General features: G+C 43.3%; 1 protein-coding gene across 1 annotated transcript in view; it reads left to right on the top strand.

Annotated features, from left to right (window-relative positions):
- LOC144272365 (kalirin) overlaps nt 1-21,594 on the top strand; it is a 562,727-nt gene that overhangs the window by 237,456 nt on the left and 303,677 nt on the right. Inside the window, exon 3 of the mRNA XM_077830366.1 lies at nt 13,864-13,978. Coding sequence (XP_077686492.1) covers nt 13,864-13,978 — 115 coding nt within the window. The remainder of the gene's footprint in view (nt 1-13,863; nt 13,979-21,594) is intronic.

Genomic DNA, 21,594 nt, shown 5'->3' on the forward strand with positions numbered 1-21,594 from the left:
AGAGGAAGCCTTTAGTTTTTAAGCCTCAACATGAGTCTGGAAAAATCAAGCTCAAAGGTAAAGCAATATTATGGTGGAAGACACTGGCTTCCCTAAAAACTCCTTTGATACTGACACGTTAAGGCCTGACCGCATCTAGAGGTACACGGACCACATATCTGTAATGGTAGTTTCCTTTAGATGTACCCTGTGTAATTCATTTATTGCATTGCTAATTCCCAAAGCTCAATCCTGCTCTTAGAGAGGGAGTGATTGAAAATCCTCCTAAACTTTAAGAAAGTTTAGATCCAAATTTTGCCACTTGGGCCCATCTCTGCTGTTAGGGAGGCTCTTAACTCATTGGAGCAGACTGAGATACCCATTTCTGAAATACTCTGGAACATGTTGGATTGTGAACAGAGCTGGCTGATCAAATTTTTAAGTTTAAAAAAAAAAGCTTTTAGAACAATACAAAAATATTTGTATAAAAGATTTTTCATCCAAATTAAAGTTTTGATTCAAATCAAAATGAATGTTGTTTCACCCTCTTTTCCAGTGAGAAGGAAAAGAAAAGAGGGAGAACCCCAAAGCTGAACTTTTTGTTTCAATTTGATGTTTTTCATTTAAAGAAAAATTTTCTTGTTAATTTCAAATGCAACTTTTTTTCATATCTTTCAAATTTTTGTTGCAGAAAATGTTTATTTTTGACCAACCCTAGGTGTGATTTTAAACTGATCATAATGATAAAAAGGTAAACTAGTTTGTTAGAATTAAAACAACATTGTTTGTGATGTCATTTTGTTCCTTTAGTATTTGCTGATGAAGTGATTCAGGATTTGCTTTGAAGGGAAAAAGGAAGATTTCTGATTATGAAACCACCAAGACTTTTGATTAGACCTGAACCTGCTGATATTGTGAGAAATAAATTAACCTGTAGGGAGAGATGTGGATGGGGCTCTGGGTCTGCACAGCTGCATAGATGCTTTAACCAGGAGTTTAAGACTGAAAGAGAAATAAAAACTCTCTCGATGGTTTCTGGCTTTTTTCACAGGTTGCTGTGGCTCTCAGATAAAACATTAGTAGGATGCAGAGTCAGTGGCCATATTTCTCTCCATATGTTTTAACAATAGCCGTGGTTTAAATCAAACCATTTTAGCAGAGATTAGTTAGTATCTGCCAGCACTCACCGTCCTGGCTCCTAGACACTAACAGCCTGCCAAAAGCAATCCACCTGTCTCCCTTCTGACTAGGGAGAGACCTCCTTTATGTGCTTCCTTAATTGGCTTGTTTAAGGTTAATGAGGCCACCTGTGCTGACTGGCTGAATCACCAATGAGGCTCAAGTGCTTTCAGCCTAGACAAACGAGAGGGTAAAAAGCTCGCCCTCCCAAATTTTGTTCCCATGGGCTCGCAAGACCTTGCTAGACTCCAAATTAGAATCAGGACTCAATACAAACCCATTGCACTCAGCACTGGTTTCTAGGACAACCTACATAGGCTTCTAAGTGTTGTGTGCCCCGAAATCCAATCAGCCAAATAGCCCTTTTAATTGACCACAGTGACTTTAATTGGGTCAGAGTAACAACAAGAAGAAGACTAAAATAACTGCAAAAACCCCAAATTGTTTGCATAGCAAGAGAATCCTTATATACAAGCTACATCTGGTGCCTCCAACCCTGCTCTTGTTGCAAAGTGGCTACCAACTGACCAGTCTTTTGACTTCTGTAACACACTTTTCTAGACCTTACAGATACAGTAGCCACACACATACTCAGTGCTGAAAGCTCTCTATAGCTCAGTAAACATCCCTGCTTCTTGATGAGGACAATGGTGTTTGTCCTGGTAGAGGAATCAAGGGCGGGTTGTTTCTGTCCCAAGAGGGTTCCTTCAGGAAGCTCTGCACACTCAGCCACAGAGACACTTTGACAGGTTTTCCAATTGCTTGATCTAGTGCCTAGTGGTGGCAGTGTCGTCATATATCCACTCCTTGTTCCTGAAGCACTTCTAGTAGATTCCAGGTTTCAGACATCCACCCTAATGGAAATGCACTAAGACACATCACTGGAGCAACTTTTCATTCATATTTAAACCAAGCCTTACTTATTAATATTGTCAGGGCTGGGGAGAGGCTGGTCCCAGAGTGTGAGGACCCAAGGAGGTGACTTGTTTTTAAATTGAGACAATCCTATAGATTGCAGCCGCAGGTTTTAGTCAGGTTGTTGATTTTTCCAGGTGATATTTGTTTCCTTTGCTGTCTCTTAGTGGGATTTTTGACCTCTGAAAAGATGTTCCCTGCATGAAATTCATGCAAGCAGAAATATGGCATTTTCCCAAGGCTGACTAACAAGTGCCAAGGCACAAAACTGAACATGCGGTTAGTGCCACACCTCTAGACTGATGGGTTTCAGCCATATAAGACATCTTCCTCATACAGGGAGGTATGAAAAATGGCCATGATTGCCGACTATGGGAAGTAAAGCTTTGAGACTATCTTTTACAAATTTCAGGATAAATATTTTTAAATTATAAGGAAACTCATTTTCATAGCATTTGTAGAGTTGCTCCAGCCAAGGCCCTGCCAGTTCAGTGCCAGTCGGTTCCCATACAGTAGTGTGGTAGGCAAGGAAGTAAAAAGTATAGCCGTAAACATACAGGTGTGCGAACAGTGAAAGCACCTGAAACCAGTACATAAGTCCAACATGGGTCCAACTCATTGGGTGTTTTGTTTATTTGCAAAATCCCCTACTTGGCTGTAATTGTGCCTCGTTTACATGCCATGGGTGTGTAAAATCCATTCAGCCAGTCAAATTAAAATCAATTGAATACACTGTTAATCTTCACTGATTAACATCAGAAGCTAGGGTCCCTGATGGTTATTTGTATTGATATCAAATCAGAGAGGCAGGTTGAGCCAAGGCAGGTGATCAACTTGGAGTTGGCTGCTGTACAACTGTGGCTGCCTGACTTTCTTCACCTTTCCTGGGATGATATGGGGGAGATTTTTCTGCAGTGGGGTAACTGACAGGGGTTTTTAAAATTTAGTTAGATTTAAAAAAGTGCATGTAAAAGACTGCTTATCTCAGGCCTGGCCACCAATTACAATTACACTACAAAAACGATTACCAAGGCAGAGCATATTGCCCCATAATTCCTCCACATACAAACACAGTCACCAGTCAACAAAAACACATTACAAGTCAAATCAAAATCACCTCATCCCTCATATTCCCATAAGAAACCCTATCCCCAACCACCACCCCAAATGCCAACTCATACAGATGGGTTTTGCGGCATGCCTGGAAAGTCAACTCAGTCAGGCTGTTTCAGGCGAGGAATGAGAGTGGAATTTGAAGTTGAGGAGCTGTCACACACAATGCTCTGTCAGCAGCTGCCTTTCTGATGTACTGTACCATAGATTCATAGACTCTAATGCCAGAAGGGACCATTGTGGTCATGTAGTGTGACCTTCTGTATAGCACAGGCCATAGGACTTCTCCAAAATAATTCCTATAGCATATATTTTAGAAAAACATACAATCTTGATCTAATGATGGAGAATTTACCATGGCCCTTGGTAAGTTGTTCCAATGGTTAATTACTCTCATTGTTAAAAATATAAGCCATATTTGCAGTCTGAATTTGACTAGCTTCAACTTCCAGTCATTGGATTGTGTTATACCTTTGTCTGCTAGATTGAAGAGACCATTATTAAATGTGTGTTCCTCATGCAGGTACTTACAAGTAATCAAGTCATCCCTTAGCCTGCTTTGTGTTAAGCTAAATAGATTGAGCGCCTTGAGTCTATCACTATTATGCTTGTTTTCTAATCCTTTAATCATTCTTGTGGCTCTTCCCCTAACCCTCTCCAGTTTATCATCTTTCTTGAATTGTGGGCACCGTATTCCAGCAGCGGTTCTACAAGTGCCAAATATAGAAATAAAATAACCCCTCTATTCCTATTCGAGAGACCTCTGTTTATGCATCCCTTGATCACATTAGCTTTTTTGGTCACAGTGTCACACTGGGAGCTCCAGGTATGAACATAGAGCCTCATTCTTCACTGCCTCATACTTCTGAGGGTACATCTATACTGTGATGTAAAAAAAAAAACAAAAAAACCCCCCAAAACATGTGGCATGCAGTCTCAGTTTCCAGTTCAGCTGACTTGGGCTTACTGGGCTTGGGCTGTGGGTCTAAAAATTGCAGTGCAGACATTGGGGCTCAGGCTGGAACTCAGGCTCTCAGACTCAGCTGAGCCAGGGAAAGGAAAGGAACATTACTTTCTTTGAGACTCTGGGTATACATGGATTTAAATTATGCTTCCCTAAAAAGTTTGTTGATTGCAGTTAGGACTCCTCAGCATGTTGTTCCTCATAATATAGAGGTCTGTGAACTAAACTGAGCTCATTCTGTCTCCTGGTTCAGCACAGTTCTTCCTTATCATTCAACTGTCACTAAAAACTGGAGCTAAAATCCCTTTTGAGTAGCATTTCATTTTCTTTGGAAAGTTGCTTATGGTGCTAACTCTGCATGTGTCATGGAGATTTATGTTTGAGATTTAAGATAGTCTGGTGAGGCAATATATTCTTTGAACTAAGGTAGACATGGGAATCGAGGCCAGGACTCCTTGTTTTAATCCTACCTAAGGCCACAAGGCAATTCAGTGGCAAAGAAAAGTCACGTAGTGCCACTGTGGAACCCTTATTCACACTGACAAGTGCATATTCATGCACGTAGTCTCACTGAACTCCCATTTGTCAGGAGTGTGTGGGACAGCAACACGGGGCATTTTTGTCTACCATTCCACATTCTGGAGTACAAAAGGGAAAGCAGGCAGAGCTTTTGAATAGAATATAGTCAGTGGGAGAGTGAATAAGAACTGATATAGGTAGAGTGGAATGGTGCAAGGTCTTTGAATGTGAAGCATGATAGATGGAATCACAGCCCATCTTATACAGGGGCTGTTTATTAAAGAAAAGAGATACAAACAATAGTCACAACAAAGAAGCTTCCACACAACTTGAGTCCCTGTTTTGTCTCCCTTACTTACCAGGGGACACACCATGTGCCAACGCTTGAATTGGGCTGGTGCATGCCTGTACATCATACTCTCTGAGTTGTCCACCATCTTACCTCACTTCTTTCCAGCCCTCGTTGTTACCTTTCGCTAGTCAGAGGCATTGATGGCAAAATTCAAAAGCTCTGGGACATGAAAGCCTCAGCTCAGGAAGTTGGTTTGCCAGCAGCTGCCTGCAAGGGGAGCAAGAGGAGGGGCTGCCACCACAAGCCTTTTCCTGTGGGTGGGTGAACAATCGCAGGAGGAGCCAGCAGTGGAAGGTCCTTGGGAATGGCACCAAGGGGCTTCTGCTGCAGGGAAGAGTACCTGCTGTCTGCCTGCTGTCTGCAGCCAGGGAGGAGCAGCTAGTGAGGAAGAAAAACAGCCCTGGAAGGGAAGAAGACAGACTAGGATCAACACAACCCCCAGAGCTGCCAAGTTGAGAAGAGTCTACATTGGCGCAGGGAACCAAAGACCTGGCACACTTCCTAGCAGGAACCAGAGACTCCTAGCACATGGGACCTGAGGCAATTCACACATCCAGTAAGGGACTAGAAAGCTCCACTGTATCCTGTGACTTAATTGGAGACCCCCAGTGGTAGCATTTATGTGTTCTACTATCGCTATCCACTGAAGGTTTCTACCAGGAAGAGGTGCCTTAATTTGTTCTCTAAACTCTGTTGGCTGAAATTCACCCCATTCTATAATCTCTACATATTGAGGTGGAGACCATCTCAAATGAGGTGACATCTGCCCAACACTGTAGTATCTGAGCGTGTTAGTGGACAGAGCTATTGTTCCCCAATTTGACCCTTGCCCTGCCCAAGACTCTATGTAATGCATAGAGACATCTAGTGGGTGAATTGTGCATTGCAGGTAAACATTTCATTACACGAGGAGCTTGAATTTGATGCAGAAGCACAGAGGAGAGATTACCTTAGGGGAGTGCCATGGTCACAGCTGCAGGAGTGGAAGCTGATTTCAGGAGCAGCGTTTGTGTAGCCTGGGAGGCGGTCAGGTGAGATATGGGGAAAGGTCAGAGAAGAGGAGGTTGCAGTTGCTGAAGCAGGTGATGACTAACTGATGAACAAAGGATTTTGCAGTAGGAATGCAGAGGACAGGATTGGTATATGGTTAAATGTTTGTTGTCAGTTCGTTTTGTGCCCACACACCTTCCTTTCTACAAAGCACTAATAACCATGGAACATCTGATTGCCTTTGTAAATCAGTACAAACCCTGTAAAAACTTACCTTGGAAAATAATTTGAAAATATTAACCTTTTGTTTTAGTATTTCATAAATGTAGTTAACAAACTTAATGACATGTTTGATTACTGCAGCTCATGCCTGTGGACCCTGTGGGAGGCAAGAGATGGGGCATATCAACAAGAGCAATCAAGACTCTCTACTCACCATTGCATTTTTTACTTTAAACAAATCCTACATGGATCTAGGAAAAACCAGTGTGCACAGAAAACAGCATTCAAGTGAAAATTGACATGGGATGAGATTGTTCTTGTAGACGGATAATTTCTGTGCAGGGGCAGAGTGTCTGTAATATTTTTAATTGAGGCCAAGAAAGATTTTTAGCCACGCATGGAACCAGTAATGAGTTCACCCCAGAGCACTGAACTGGAACTTGGGGGATGCGGTTTCTAGTCCTGGCTATTGCATGAGGGGTGACCTTCAGCAACCCACTTAACTTCCCTGTGCCTCACTTTCCCCAGTAGAATGGGGCTAATGATACTTAGCATCCTTTGTGAAGCACTCTGAGATCCCTGGACATAAAGTGCTATAGAAGAGCTAATTGTTATTACTAATAGTTCCCATTGATTCCCCGAGTTCTAAAATGGAACAGGAATATATAGAGATTAGTTTTGGAACAAATTCTAGAATAAAACTTGTTATGCAAACTCTTTGTCAAATAATTGTAAATAATACAAAAATTCATAATAATCGTAACCTGTTTGTGGATAATTGGCAAACAGGAAAATGGTTACATTTGTGTGGTGCATTATATTTTCAATGAATATTTCACCCTGTTACACAAATTGGGGTGCTGTATTTCTTACCATGCATAAGAAATATTTGTTTCCTAAACAGTTCTTTTTGGCTCAGGTTTCTCAAGGTTTACTACCTGCCTCCTAGCTCTTGCATGCTGTGGAAGTGAAAATAATTGGTCCAGAGTCATTTCATGTATCCTTCCATCATTTGAAAAAACGTCAACTGGGTCACCGCAGAATCTTTGCTTCTCCAAAGAGAATTGGCTCATTTTCTCCAACCTGTCCTTGTGACTTCAGCTTGTGTGATCTAGTATTATCTGCTCTGTTCCCTGGAGGACAATTAGATGAACTATTAAAAGAGGACTTTCAAACTGACTCAAAGATAGGCCAGAAATGTACTTGACCTGTATTTCTGTTACTATAGCTGAAGATCCTTATATTACTATGTTGGCTTTCTTTCATGAGGTCAGCTTTCCTTCCTGCCTGATACTTCAGTGATGACGTAATGGTTTTGTTGTTGTTATGGATTGTGAAATAATCTCAATGAAGAGTGAATATGCTCAAATCTAGAGTTTTTGATTTTTTTATATGAAAGCTGAACTGGGCCTATATGACTCTACAATTCAGCCTGGGAAATATTAATTATGGCACATCCCTATGTTCGTGCTGAATGGTGCACAGCCACCTCATACCCGGGGGAGGCAGAATTCCGCCTAGAGCTTCCTGTTTGTTCCTGGGAAGCATGCCCATTGCTACACCCTTTCAGCGGCTGCAGCAAAGTCCCTTCTACATGCCCAGACTGCTTAGGAACTAGACTTGTTGTCCCTTTGTTGCTCAGGGGTTCAAGAGAAGGGAGGCTTTTTGTGCTTTCTTCTCCCCTTACATGTCCTTGGAAAGCCAGACACATTCTTCTTTGAGTGATTGCACATGTGCATTCCGTACTTGGTGTCAGTGTACACAGTGCATGGCCGTTGGAAACGTTTTCCCTCAGTGATACCCACCGGGCAGTTTGAGCTCCCCCTGCTGCTGTGCACCACTGCATGCAGGTATAAAGAGCAGAGTCACCTCTATCCCAGCTCATTTCCTTTTTACTGCCTGCGATGGTTGTTGGAACTCTGTTCAATGCCAGAACAGAATAATTCTCTCTCACCTTTGTAAATGGTGTGTGCGTGTAGTTAGTCTAGTCTTCAGGTTAGGATAGTTAATAAGTTTTTGTTGTGTTTAAAAAAAAGTTTTTCGGATTTGTTGTTTTCCCCATTTTGGGGAGTTTTCTATTCACAGTCCCAAGGTATGCTCCGGCTACTGGGCTTTGGGGGAAGCACACATAAAGGACCAGTGCCAGATTTGCAGGGAGGTCAGGCCTAGGATGAAGAAGGGTAGGGAGGCTAGGCTGAAATTTCTGCTAATGGAGGCAGTGCTCCGGCCACCGGTGGGGCCGTCATGGTTTGAATTGGTTTTGAGTGCTGCAGCATCAGTGAGAAGCATGCCTCTAGTTTTAGTGGAATCCTGCCACCATTCTCCTTCACCTGTACCAAAGAAGAAATACAAAACTTCCATAGAGGCCCAAGCCAAAGGAAGGTCTCCATCCTGTAAGTCTGATAAGAGGAACTGGATCAGCCCCACCATGGTCAGAGGAAGGGGAATCTTTATTGTTGGACTCTGAGGTGGGATCTTACATCTCATAACCCCAAAGCAGGACCTGCCAGTTTCCTCAAAGATCCTCTCTTCTGACCTACCACTGTGACCTTAAATGGGACCTGCCGTGTTAATGTGGCCAGTACAGTGGGGCCCTGCCCTGTACCAGTGGTCGTTTTGGAACCCTTGAGGATTTCCTCCAGCTTCCAGATCTTCCCCACACTGTTATATTCAGTGCCCTAGTCTAGAAGGGTAGAGTCTGTGTACCAAGTGGCTCTGTGCCCAGAGTCCAGTACTGGGTCTTGTACCAAATATCAGGAAGATGTTCCAGAACCAGAGCAACAGCTAGTAGAAGGAATTATACCCCCTTCAATCTTGGCATCCTCTTCATCCTCTACAGATCAGGCCACTTTGTCCAGGACAACTTCACCCCCCCTGATAATTTTAAAGTTTATCAGGAGTTGTTAAAGAGAGTGGCTGGGCATACAGATGGAGGTGGTCAGGGAGTCCTCACATCACCTGATAGACATTTTATTATCTGTGCATCTGTGACAGGGTGGACTAGGCCCTGAGGCCCCATGCTGGAGGCCTTGTGGCCTGCCACACCATGCCCCAGAAAAGGGAAGTAGAGAGGTCCTCCACGCTGCCTAGAGCAGCTGTGTGGAAAGCAGCTAATCAGGGCCCAGCAGGCTAGTATAAGAGCTGCAGGGCTAGACTGAGATCAGTTCTTTGCTAGAGCTGTTGTAGAATGGCTAGTGCTCTGGGCTGGCTGCTGGGACTCCACCAGGACAAGGCCCCGAGGTAAGGGTGAAGAATGTGCGGGAGCCATGGGGAAGTGGTCCAGGGAATTATAGCAGCAATGCAGTTTATTTAAAGGGACATTGTGGACAACTGCTATCTATAGGGTCTCTGGGGTGGGACCTGGAGTAGAGGGTGGGCCGGGGTCCCCGCCCCAGCAGTCACTGGGAAAGTGGCCTGGACTTTGAGGCACCCCAGAAGGGTGACTGAACTGTAGTGGCCCAGCTGAGGAGCTGGGGCCAGAAAGATCCTGAGAGAATGAAGACATTGCCTCCAAGGAAGGTGCCCTGGGGCACTGCTCTAGTCCAGAGCAGGGACAAACAGAGACATTACAGAGGGCACTGAGAGAAGCCCCTGTTGGACTTGTACCCCGAAAGGGGTTTGCTTGTCTTTTATCTCACAGACAGACTGTGTATGACTTGGGCTGAGTCAGTGAAGACCCACCACAAAGAGAGAGAGAGTGAAGGTACACACACATGCACTCAGCCAGAGAGCGCTTGCAAGAGCTGAGTGCAACCCCGTTACAGGGTTCCTCCAGGCTACCTTTGCTAGTTAATGATGCAATACTAGAGCCTATAAAGGCTTCATGGCAGATTCCATCCTCTTTTTGCCTCCCACCTCTAAAGGGGAAGAAAGAAAGTACTATGTATCCTTCCAAGGTTTTGAGTACCTTTATACTCCCTCTCACCTCTGGGCTCATTTGTCATCACAGCAGCTAATGAGAGAGCAAGAGAGGCACCAGGCTGCCACCCCCAAATCACAAGATGCTAAAAAGCTAGACTTATTTGTCAGAAAGATTTATTTGACAGGGCATTTGCCGTTGCATATCGCTAACCAATGGGCTTTGTTGGGGTGACATGATTTTAATTTGTGAGGCTCCATGGAAAAGTTCAGAGAGCTGCTTCTACAAAATGCTAGGCAGGAGTTTTCCTCCCTGGTCTATGAGGGCAGAGAACTTCACTGTAGGCATGAGAACGTCACTGTAGGCAGGGCTGGATGCTGCAGACTTGGCCTCTAGAACTATGGCTTCTGCAGTTGCCATGTGTAGATCATCCTGGTTGCAGTCTTCTGATCTTCCCCATTAAGTCCAGAATAGAATTCAGGACTTGCTGTTTAAGGGTTCTTCTCTATTCTTGGACCAGGTGGACAGCAAGCTCCATGAACTTAAGGATGCTAGAGCCACCTTAAAGGCCCTACGTCTATACGCACCGGCCCCAGTCAGGAAGCACTATAGGGCCCAGCAGTTGCACCAATATGCTGCTCCACCTTCTCAACTGGACCTGTCAAAAAAGAGGCTCAGGGGTTATAGGCATAGACCTCACCCTCCTGCTGCTTTGTCTCCAGCTCCGGGCCCTTCAGGACACCTGGGAAGTGCAAAGCAGTCACTTTGATGGGCTGATCGAGGTCTACTTACCAGCCTCCATCTCTCCACACCCAGACTCCTTCATCTCCTCAAACTGTCTATCCCACTTCCACAGTGCTTAGTCCTGAATTTCTTCTGACCAGTGGGTCTTGAGCATTGTGGAAATGGAATACTCTCCAGTTTGCTTTTACCCTTTGCTCCCATTCTCTCTGCCTGTCCCTCTTCAGGGACCACTCTTACAAGAAACTCCTTATCCATGCAATTCAATCACTTCTTCGTTTGGGAGCCATAGAGCAATGGTTCTCAACCAGGGGTATGCAGAAGTCTTCCAGGGGGTACATGAACTCCTCTAGATATTTGCCTAGTTGGCTACATGAAATGCACTAGTCAAGTCAGTACAAACTAAAATTTCAGACAGGCAGTAACTTGTTTATACAGTTCTATATACTGAAATGTAAGTACAATATTTATATTCCAAACATATTATTTTATAATTATATGGTAAAAATGAGAAAGTAAGCAATTTTTCAGTAATAGTGTGCTGTTACATTTTTGTGTATTTGTCTGATTTTGTAAGCAAGTAGCTCTTAAGTGAGGTGAAACTTGGGGTATGCAAGACAGATCAGACTCCTGAAAGGGGTACAGTAGTCTGGAAAGGTTGGGTGTCACTGCCATAGAGGAGCTTCCATGCCGTCTCAGAGGGAAGAGGTTTTATTCCTGATATTTCCTAATCCCAAAAGCAAAAGAGGGTCTCAGTCCAATTTTACACTTGTGTCAACTCAACACATTCATATGGTCACCTTAGCTTCTATTATCCCTTCCCTGGACCCTAGAGACTGGTATGCCACCCCCAACTTAAAAGATGCCTGTTTCCGTGTGGAAATCAATCAAGTTCACAGGAAGTACCTCAGATTTCTGGTAAGTGAAAATCCTTACCAGTTCACTATACTGACTGTTGTCCTGTCAGCAGCTCCCGGAGTCTTATAAAAGTCACGGCAATAGAGCCGCATTCCTCTGAAGCTCAGGAGTTCAGGTTTACTACTATCTGGATGCCTGGCTGGTCAGGGGCTTGTCCAGACTGCAACTACAGAGCAGCATTGCCCTGATCTAGTCAACATTCACTGCTCTGCAACTGTTCATCAACAGAGGAAAAATCTCTCCTCTCCCCAGTCCAGAGGATAGAGTTTACAGGGACTGTATTGGATTTATCTCAAGTGAGGGCCTTTCTTCTGAACTCCAGGTTCCAGGCAATCTAATCAATTGTTATAGGTTTGAAGGCTCACCTGGTCACAACAGTACAAAACTATTTGAGGCTTCCAGTTCACATGTCACCTGTGTGGTGTTTGAGGCTTCTGGGTCACATGGGTCACCCACATGGTTCAGTACGCCCAACTGCACCTCAGAATTCTGCAGGGCTGGCTGGCATCAGTCTCCTTGTCAAATCTCCATCAGTTAGACTCAATGGATAGAACCGCAGAGCCATGTGAAATGTGCCAGGTTGGCTCTGCACAGTTGTGGTAAGCCAACAACTGCCCCTTCAAATCCCAGGGGTTCACAGGGACTTAGGCTCATTGTATACGTCAGAGATTCATGCAAACCTGAAAGCTCTACATGAACCTTTTCTCATCTTCCCATATCCAGTTCTTCCCTCATACTATTCCTCTCCCCACAACAGAGTCCCTTAGAAATCTCTCTCTCCTCTCAGAGGACCTATGGGCATTCCTCCTCAACCCCATCTCCTCCTATTGAAACCTTGTGTATGTGACCTTTGAAGAACAAGCATCAAATGGATACAATGAACCTGTTGTGGTTTTCATTGAAGTCCCCATTCACTTCCATGGAAGTGGGGCCCAGTGTTTATAGTATTAAGGCCTGATACTGCGAGGTTTGGAATGCTTTCAACTCCTATGGAAGCTGAAGGTGCTCAGCCCCTTGCAGGATCATGCCCTTAGAGAACAAGAGTGTATTTATTTCAGACCTGCTAGTGCACTGTCCTTGAATATTTCTTCCCCTCTTTCAGCCCGATGATCTAGTTCACAGAAATGTGTGAGTTCCCTTCTCAGAAGTGATTTTTCTAATAAAGGGACACTATTTCCTTTGGGAGAGATCAAAATTTTAACTAATATATTTTTATTTATCTGCAAGGTCCCTTCAACTCTTTATTATATTTTAAACTGAAGCTTTGCTCTATTTTCCTGCTCAACATTAAAAACAAATGCAACAGTTCACAATTTCCTGAGAGAAACTCTACAATAGCAAATGAAGAAAGAGCAAAATATTGAGTAAGGCAACAAGTTTCAGTTTCAAGCTGTCCAGACTTTATTAACAGAAGAGAATAAAAGATATTCCAAGAGTTTGTATTAATCTCTAATGTGTATGATTCTGTGATTCAGGCTAGAGTCATTCAATAGCATTTTAATGACAATGTATTTTAAGAATTTCTGTGAGACATTTGGTACTAGACATTAGCAGTTCTCCTGGATTTTTTTTTCAAGGGGCAATGAAACTACATAAAATACCTCAAAATTCTCATGCCAATTGTTAAATGCATCCTACAGATGAGAAGCCCTAGGAGCCAGATACCAGATTTTAATTAAACTTTGAATTTGTAAGCAATTGCTAGATACATTAAAATGTCCTACTACATAAATTTTACTTAGGGACCAAAGAAGCAATGCAGATTGGGTAACACTGAAAAAGATTTCAGCTCTTTGGGTTTTGTTACATTTAACTCTCGCTGATGATAGGATTTTGTTAGCAGTTGCTGGTTGTATTAACTGTTATATTAGAAGCTTTGATGGGATTAAGTTAAGGTAAAAAGAAACATCAGTAAGAAGTTTTCTTGCATTTTTCCTTTCCTTGGTGCTCCAGCAAATGCGAGAATGTCTTACTCAATTAAGTGAGCGTGAAATCTACAAATGAATAAGGGGTCTTGAACATACAGTAATTTAAGTTTATCAATTCAGTGCACATACTTTTTTTGACATGTGCTTCCTGCCTGATTTTCTAACAATCCTTTATTTTCTGCAGGTGGCCGTGATAAACGAGGTGGTCCCATCCTGACCTTTCCAGCACGCAGCAATCACGATAGAATAAGGCAGGAAGACCTTCGGAAACTTGTGACTTATTTGGCCAGTGTGCCAAGGTAAAGCTCAAAAGAAAACACTTCAAAGCTGGGGGTGGATGAGTGGGTGGGGGAATTTGTTCTTGGCAGTTGCTGATTTCCAAGTATTAACCTTTTAGTACTTGGAACGGGGAAACATGTGTGTTCTAATTGCTTTCATCCAGTGAGATGTGATGCAAGAGCATGAGAGATTAGAGATGATGCTAGTAAAGCTGGGTCTTTAGCATCTTGCTTGCGCTGAACTGATGACAACAGTTCCTGTTTCTGTCATTTCTTTAGGTTGTTCTAGAGGAATTAAAAGGGGGGAAAGTGCTTTGATTCAGCTGCTTGGAGGTTTGTGTCTGGAGTTCTTTTTAGCAGGCTTGAGGGAGCCATTGTCTGGCATCACTTTTTAATACCTTCATTGCCAGCTTCAGGAAAGCTGGTGCAGGAAGGTATAATTCCCTGTGCAGGAAGGAAGGGATTCACTCAGTTCAGGCAATATTTCTGTGTCAGTACATCCTTGAGGTTTCTGCTGGGCAGTTTGCACTCCCAAGCTTTGCCTAATTTCCACCAACAGGATCTGCTGAGGGAAGGTACTGAGCCTGCTGTCAATTCTCAAATATTGACTATACCCTCTCTTTGGCCATCTCCCCCAATTTTTCAGGGTGTGCTAACTCCTTATATTCACTCCACCAGAATAGGAGAGTTTGCAGCCATTTAGTGTTTCTGCAGCCTTGTTCCTCGGTGAAGTTTCCAGGGTAGGCAGGCATAAACCCTGCACTGAATCTAGTCTTGTTTTGGTGTCTTGGCAGGTTACAAACCCAGATCTGCATATCTGGAGGAGGGTTTAGTTTACTTTCTCAGGATGCTGATTAAAATAAGAGTCCAAACTTCCCCCATCCCCAAAGATACAGGTACCTCTGAAGGTGGAAGCACATCTGCTAGGAGTGATAACACTCTTGCCTCTCCCTGTCATTCGGAAATGAATACAGTCCCTCCCCAAAGGGCCTGATTCCCAATCCTTTCTCAAACCCTGGCTTCTCCTAGCATAGATGCTCTGCTTCACTATCCTTTTTCCAAAGTAAAAAGTCCTGTGTGGGTTATCTGGCCCTCCTTCTAGGGCTCATCTGGGTGAAAGAAGCTACTTCTCTCCCACCGTGATTTGTCCCAACTCCAAGCTACCACTGACTGTCAGGGAACTACATTTATCAGTAATCCATCAACACTGAGGGGAGAGTCATGTTCCAGCCCATCTTGCACTTGGCGCTCTGGCTTGGGCTATAAAACAGAGTTAGCATTCTGGGTTTTTCTCAGACCCCAAATTGCCACCCCTAGTGCATTTCAGTGACTGTGTCACTTGTCCCACAGATTGTCTACAGAAGAACATTTTGGAACAGGTAATTGCTTCCCTTACAATCTTAAAGAGATGGTACCACCCATTTATAGGACTTACTCCTTACAAGTGCTAAAGCCATGCCCACATCCCTCAGAAGGGGTGGAAAACTTACTGCTCTCTTCATCCTATTCATCAGGCCTCCTCTAAAGTATGCCAGCTGGTAATAGTCTCATATGAGCCTTTACATCAGCCAGGGATTACTGAAGGGCAGGATGCTCTTGCCACTCACCTCCCCCTGGAAAGCCTTGACAAACCCATGGTCAGAGGAGGGTTGAGGGGGTTGGTCTAGAGCCATCGTAGTCACTCTGTGCCAGCCAGGCATGCCACCTTTCCCAAAGCCAGGTTCTTGCTCACAGTATACAGTTTGCAGTAATATAAACACTGCAAAATAATGCTAGGAGGGAAGAGGTGTCATTTCCATGACCATCAAGAGATAAGGATATTTGAATAACACACAAAGATTTACACATTATTCCAATCAGTGCCCAAAGTTAAGAGAACACATTCCAAGCACATAAGTGTTTGGGGATCTTTCTGAGATGACCAGTCAGGTGCAGATAGTTACAGGGGCAGACGTGCCTCTGTGTGCCACATATACTGCAGCATGTGATTTTAATTTCCTGCCTGGTGACAAAATATCATATGGCATCTGGCAGGGCTGCTTTCGTTGTTGTTTTTTACTTGTCAAGCCTTTTATTTACACACTGCTTGATGTCTCTCCAGCCGGCTCAATTTGTGATCATATTGTATGGAAGATTATGGATATGCTAGGGATTGAGAGGGCAGTAGGTCAACCAGTGCAAATAAATGTCAGATTGCTTTGCAATTGCCCTCCAGATATTGTAGTAATAAAACTGCTCTTAGATGTTATCATTTTTGCATGAGTCATAGCTATGAAGATATGGCATTGCCTCCTTTCCTTGAGATCAATGTTGCCAACAATTGCTCAGTTAAAATGGCCTTTTAGCATGCTTAGTCTTTATCTGTAGCTTTTCCCTTGTAGTTGTAGCAGAAGCACCCAAGATATGTGCCCTGGGTTTGCCCTCTTATACAAGTAAATCAATAGAGCGGTATCTGGATGCTTGTTTAGGTTGCCTCTCTCTCTGTTGTGTCAGCTATATGCACTCTTTGAGGTTTGGTATTGCCTAGCTTGTTAACTAGGAATGAAGCAGCTGAAAAAGCTTCAGCTAGCACAAAATATAGCAGTCGAGCTGCTTAGCAACATGAATCATTGTGAACACGCTACTTAGCCCAGCTCTTCTCTGTGCTGGTGCCCTATTGAATAGAGTCCAATTCACGGTCTCTGTCCTGAACTTCAAAGCCCTCCCTGGGGTTGGCCATAGTTAGTTATAGAAGAGAGAGCCTCTGCATGTGCAATGTGACCTCTCTCACCATGAAACTGGTAACCAACAGGAGAAGGCTTCTGAGAGGAGAACAAAGAAGTTTTATAGGAGCTGGACCTAAATTATGAAACTCACTCCTGCAAGATTAGGAATAACCACGCGCTTCATCACATTCAAAGCTAAATGCAAATCTCATCCCTTCCTTTTGTCTTTCCCCCAATGACAAATACATAGACATACACATATTCCACCCTGCTTCCTAAGTTGTTTTTCCTACAGATTGTGAAGGGGGGGAATGGGAGAGAACATTGTTTTTAAATACTTGGGCAGGTGCTTACGTACTGCGGTGATGGAGACTAAAAGCACCTAGATGGACAGGGCTGCACAATCTATTCTAGTTTTAAATTGTATTGCAGTCTACTTCTTTCCTAATCTTTTATTACCAATGATTTTCACTAGGGATAGCCAGGAACCGCTCAAAGGTATTTATTTTTTGATGATTGTATCAAAATAACAGTTTGATTCCATATCATCAGCTCCCAGTCCATAGTCATTCATAGAGTATTTAATTTAACCCTGCTCTAATTAACCAATGTGTCAATGACCTACCAAATTACATTAGTATGGATTCTGGATAGCCTGTCAGGAGAAGGAATTCTGATATTGCTATTGCTGAGGAGGTGAGGGCGTGTCAGCCTTGGTGGAAGAACTAGAAAATCTTCCTCAGCAAAAGGGACTATAATTAATCATACTGACATCAATCTAGCAATCCTGTCTTTATTCCCATTTCCTACAGCTCTTGAGAGAGAGATTAGCATCAATGTGGATGCTATCTGTCACTTAACCCTGGTTTCATATCTGAACGGAGAGGGCTGTGATGATATGTTACCATGATCTGTGTGCAGGGATAAGATCGGTGATGACATATGATGAGTTAGGGTGAAGGAAGTCTCTGCCCTAAGATAGCATTCCAAGTTTCTGATTCAGGTTTCTGTTATTCCATTTGTTTTAATAGAATGAAAACTCATTAGATGTTTAACTGACAGTAGTATCTCTTGGAGATGTAGCTGAATAGAAAATACTATTAAACAGCTAAGGCCTGGTCCTGACCCCCTAAATCATTGAAGTACTTGAAGTCAATGGAGCTGCTGGCATGAGTAAAGACTATTTCATGGGAGTAAAGGCTGCAGAACTGGGATCATAGTTTATGTCCAAAAATTATAAAATTCCAATTAGAGATGCTTAGCATCTTAGTTTACATATGGGAATAAAAGGCACAATCCTAGGAGATGATGTGTTCACCTAAGGCAGGGGTGGTCAACCTGAGCCTGAGAAGGAGCCAGAATTTACCAATGTACATTGCCAGAGCCACAGTAATATATCAGTAGCCCACCATCAACTCCCCCACCCTGCTCCCAGCGCCTCCCACCCACTGGCAGCCCTGCTGATCTGCGCCTCCCGCTCCCTCCCTGCACCTCCTGATCAGGTGTTTCATGGCATGCAGGAGGCTCGGGGAGGAGGAGCAAGGGCACTGTAGGCTCAGGGGAGAGGGCGGGAAGGGGTGGAGTGGGGGCAGGGCCTGTGGCAGAGCCAGGGGTTGAGCAGTGAGCCCCCCCCGGCACACTGGAAAGTTGGCGCCTGTAGCCCCAGCCCCGGAGTCGGTGCCTGGACAAGGAGCCGCGTGTTAACTTCTGAAGAGCCGCACGTGGCTCCGGAGCCGCAGGTTGGCCACCCCTGGCCTAAGGCCTGATCCTGTAGTGTCAGTACAAGCTGGGGGAGGGGCAGGGAAGGAGAAGTAACAATGTGTTAGAAATGTGATGCCAGACTCTGACTTTCTTACTCATATTGAGTAGCACCTTATTTCTCAAAGAGTTCCATAGATATCAGTAGGGCTATTCACAGAGTAAGGTTTTACCTTTATTCACCGTGAGTATCTGCCCACTGTTAATCTGCTCCTATTAGTGCTAGCCTTTTCTACTTGTGTTTTCTCGATATGTGGGGCCAGATCTCAGCTGTTGGAAATCAGAGTAGCTTCCATGAACTCAATGGAGCTACCCTAATTTACACAAGCTGAGGATTTGGTCACAATGTCTTAAACTTGAGAAGCATGACCTTATCTCTGATGACAAGGGATTTAGGATCAGAGAAGTTCAGCTATGCTATTTTCCTATACTCCTTATATGGAGCATTATTCTGATCTCACTTACACAGATTTTACTTTGGTGGAGCTCAATTGATTTCAGTGGTGGTAGTCTTGATTTACATGTGTATAAATGAAATAATCAGCAGGCCAATCTTTACTATTGCAGGCCCTTTAGAATCAAGAATTAAGTTTTGTACAGGCTGTAGGAGGATCAAAAAGGAGACAGCATATTATTAGCTTGAGCTTTCTGACTGCTCGCAGATCTCTGTATCTTGGCCTGATATGATGAAGGAAATATTCTTTCTCAGCTATAGTTGGTCTTCCTGCTGAACACATTAACCTGTCTTGGAGCCAAAATCTGCAAACTTGTTTGGTCTCTGCAAAAGGGGAATCCTAAAACACCTTGGAGACCAGTATTTTAAAGAAGTCCATTTTTATTTGTCCCTCTTTAAAAACCTTATCAAATTTCCCCATTCTGGGGGACATCCAGGACTCCTAGCAGCAGAGCAATGTTTTCAAAGGACAGGTCTATATGTTTGAAGAGCTTGTTGGAGATGCATTGATTCTAGCGTCTGTAAAATGTCTCAGAAAGGCAACTATTTAACTGCCTTTTAAAATGTATTTCAAGGTTTGGGAATTTTTTTTAATAATTAAAAATATGATACATGGCCTGGCAAAATGTAGCAATGTGTTTCACAACTCTGGATTAATTTCAAGCTGTTCACTGATGACCTGTGGCTGTGGTTCCCAAACTTGTTCTGCCGCTTGTGCAGGGAAAGCCCCTGTGGGCTGGGCCGGTTTGTTTACCTGCTGCGTCCGCAGGTTTGGCCAATCGTGGCTCCCAGTGGCCATGTTTCGCTTCTCCACGCCAATGGGAGCTGCTGGAAGTGACACAGGCCGAACCTGCGGACGCAGCAGGTAAACAAACTGGCCCGGCCCGCCAGGGGCTTTCCCTGCACAAGTGGCAGAACAAGTTCAGCAACCATTGACCTATGGTAATGTGTATATTAGGTTTTCTGGCCAGGACTAGTGTGAAACTCATTTTGTTGATCGGGATTAAATGCTGCAATTCTATTTTCTGTTACATGATCCTTATACAAAAAAAGCTTTAGAGTTGTTTTTGGAGGTTACAAAAATACTCACATTTTAAAAATAACACTGGGCCTTTAGTACTAATTTTAGTAACTAAATATCTGGTGCCATATGTCAGGTAATTATTCTGCAGTACACTTGCATAAAAAGAGCACATTTATAAATGAAGTGAAACTAATGAAGCTACTGGAGCTTTGGTATTTTCTTTAAATGTAGTTTGATTTTTTTTTAACTTGTATATATATTTCATATGCAGAAGGCTCATTGGGGGGTGGATAATTGAGGGGACTGGTAATGGTGTAAAGAGTCTTTTATTCTTCCTGGTAGCCCCTTCAGACCCAGCCTAGATTGGCACAGTTATTGTGATTTACTACCATCTAATGTCCATTTGGTGGTCTCTGTGAAATTAGTTGTTGGGCTCATTTCAGTTCCTAGGGTTCATGTACTAGGACACTGACCACATCATTTTGTGTTAAGTGGCACTTTGCTGGCAGTCTCAATTAGAGGCCATTGACTCAAACGGCCATGGAGATTGAGCTTTCCACTTACCCCCTTACTAGATGTGAGCCCTTCAGAAGATGATCCCTCATCTCCTTCCAGCTATGAAGATGACCTTTTCAGAGCAGGATTGTCGCATGTTGGTGGGATTGTACAGGGGAAGCTTGTGTTGCCTCAATTGATACTGTACATAGAGAGCATACAGAAGGTCTCCAAGGCTGGGAATTTGGCAATTTTCATCAACACTAAAAGCTGATATGTTTTAAAAATACAGTAATTTATAAAGAGCTTCATCAGGGTTTTCAGTCATTTTCAGGGCACAGAAGCCTTTGAGAGTTAGTCCAAACCTAATGGTGATGCAGGACATTTCACATCAATTCAAGACCACTTCCAATTTTGACTATTGTTGTTACCTTGAACAATTTAGCGGCCTGATCCTATACGGTGCTGAATGCCTTCTGCAAAGTCCTGAATGTCCTCTTCTCCCAGTGACTTCAATGAGATTTGAGGGTGCAGAAGGCTTTGTAGGATTTGGTCCTAAATCTGTTTGTTGCTGAAGGGTCAGTTCTGCTTCAAGAAAAGGAGGACTTGTGGCACCTTAGAGACTAACAAATTTGGGTGCCACAAGTCCTCCTTTTCTTTTTGCGGATACAGACTAACATGGCTGCTACTCTAAGAGTTCTGATTCAGCTTCCAGTTGGATTACAGTGCAAGTGTTTTCAGTTGTATTTTGTAATGAATAACACAAATAGTATAATACAGTGCTTCATGTGTAATGTACTGTGAATTGCACACTTCAGCTAGCCTTTTCCTTCTAAGGACTGATAAATGGCATGATAACTTGGAGGCTGTGTGCAGCACTCTTTCCTAAGTGGTTAGAAAATGCATTGTATTTGCTCTAGCAGGAATTTCCCACATCCATTTGATGGATGTGTTGTGTGGAATAAAAAAGGGGCAAATAAGGCTGAAATAACATTAAGATCAGACAAAGGCAAGAAAACTGGCCTGTCTTATTTAATAATCTGTTAATCCTCAGAGTACATTTTTGTAAATGTCCATAACGTGATCAAGGAGTCCGAAAAAAACTTGGTTATTTCAAGAATTGATCTGTCATTTAAATCAGCTTTCTATGAGTACTAAGAAAATATTTTACCCATTCAGCCGGTGTAAAAGGTTTCTATTT

Source organism: Eretmochelys imbricata, chromosome 11, assembly GCF_965152235.1.
Source record: "Eretmochelys imbricata isolate rEreImb1 chromosome 11, rEreImb1.hap1, whole genome shotgun sequence".
Classification (NCBI taxonomy): Eukaryota; Metazoa; Chordata; order Testudines; family Cheloniidae; genus Eretmochelys; species Eretmochelys imbricata.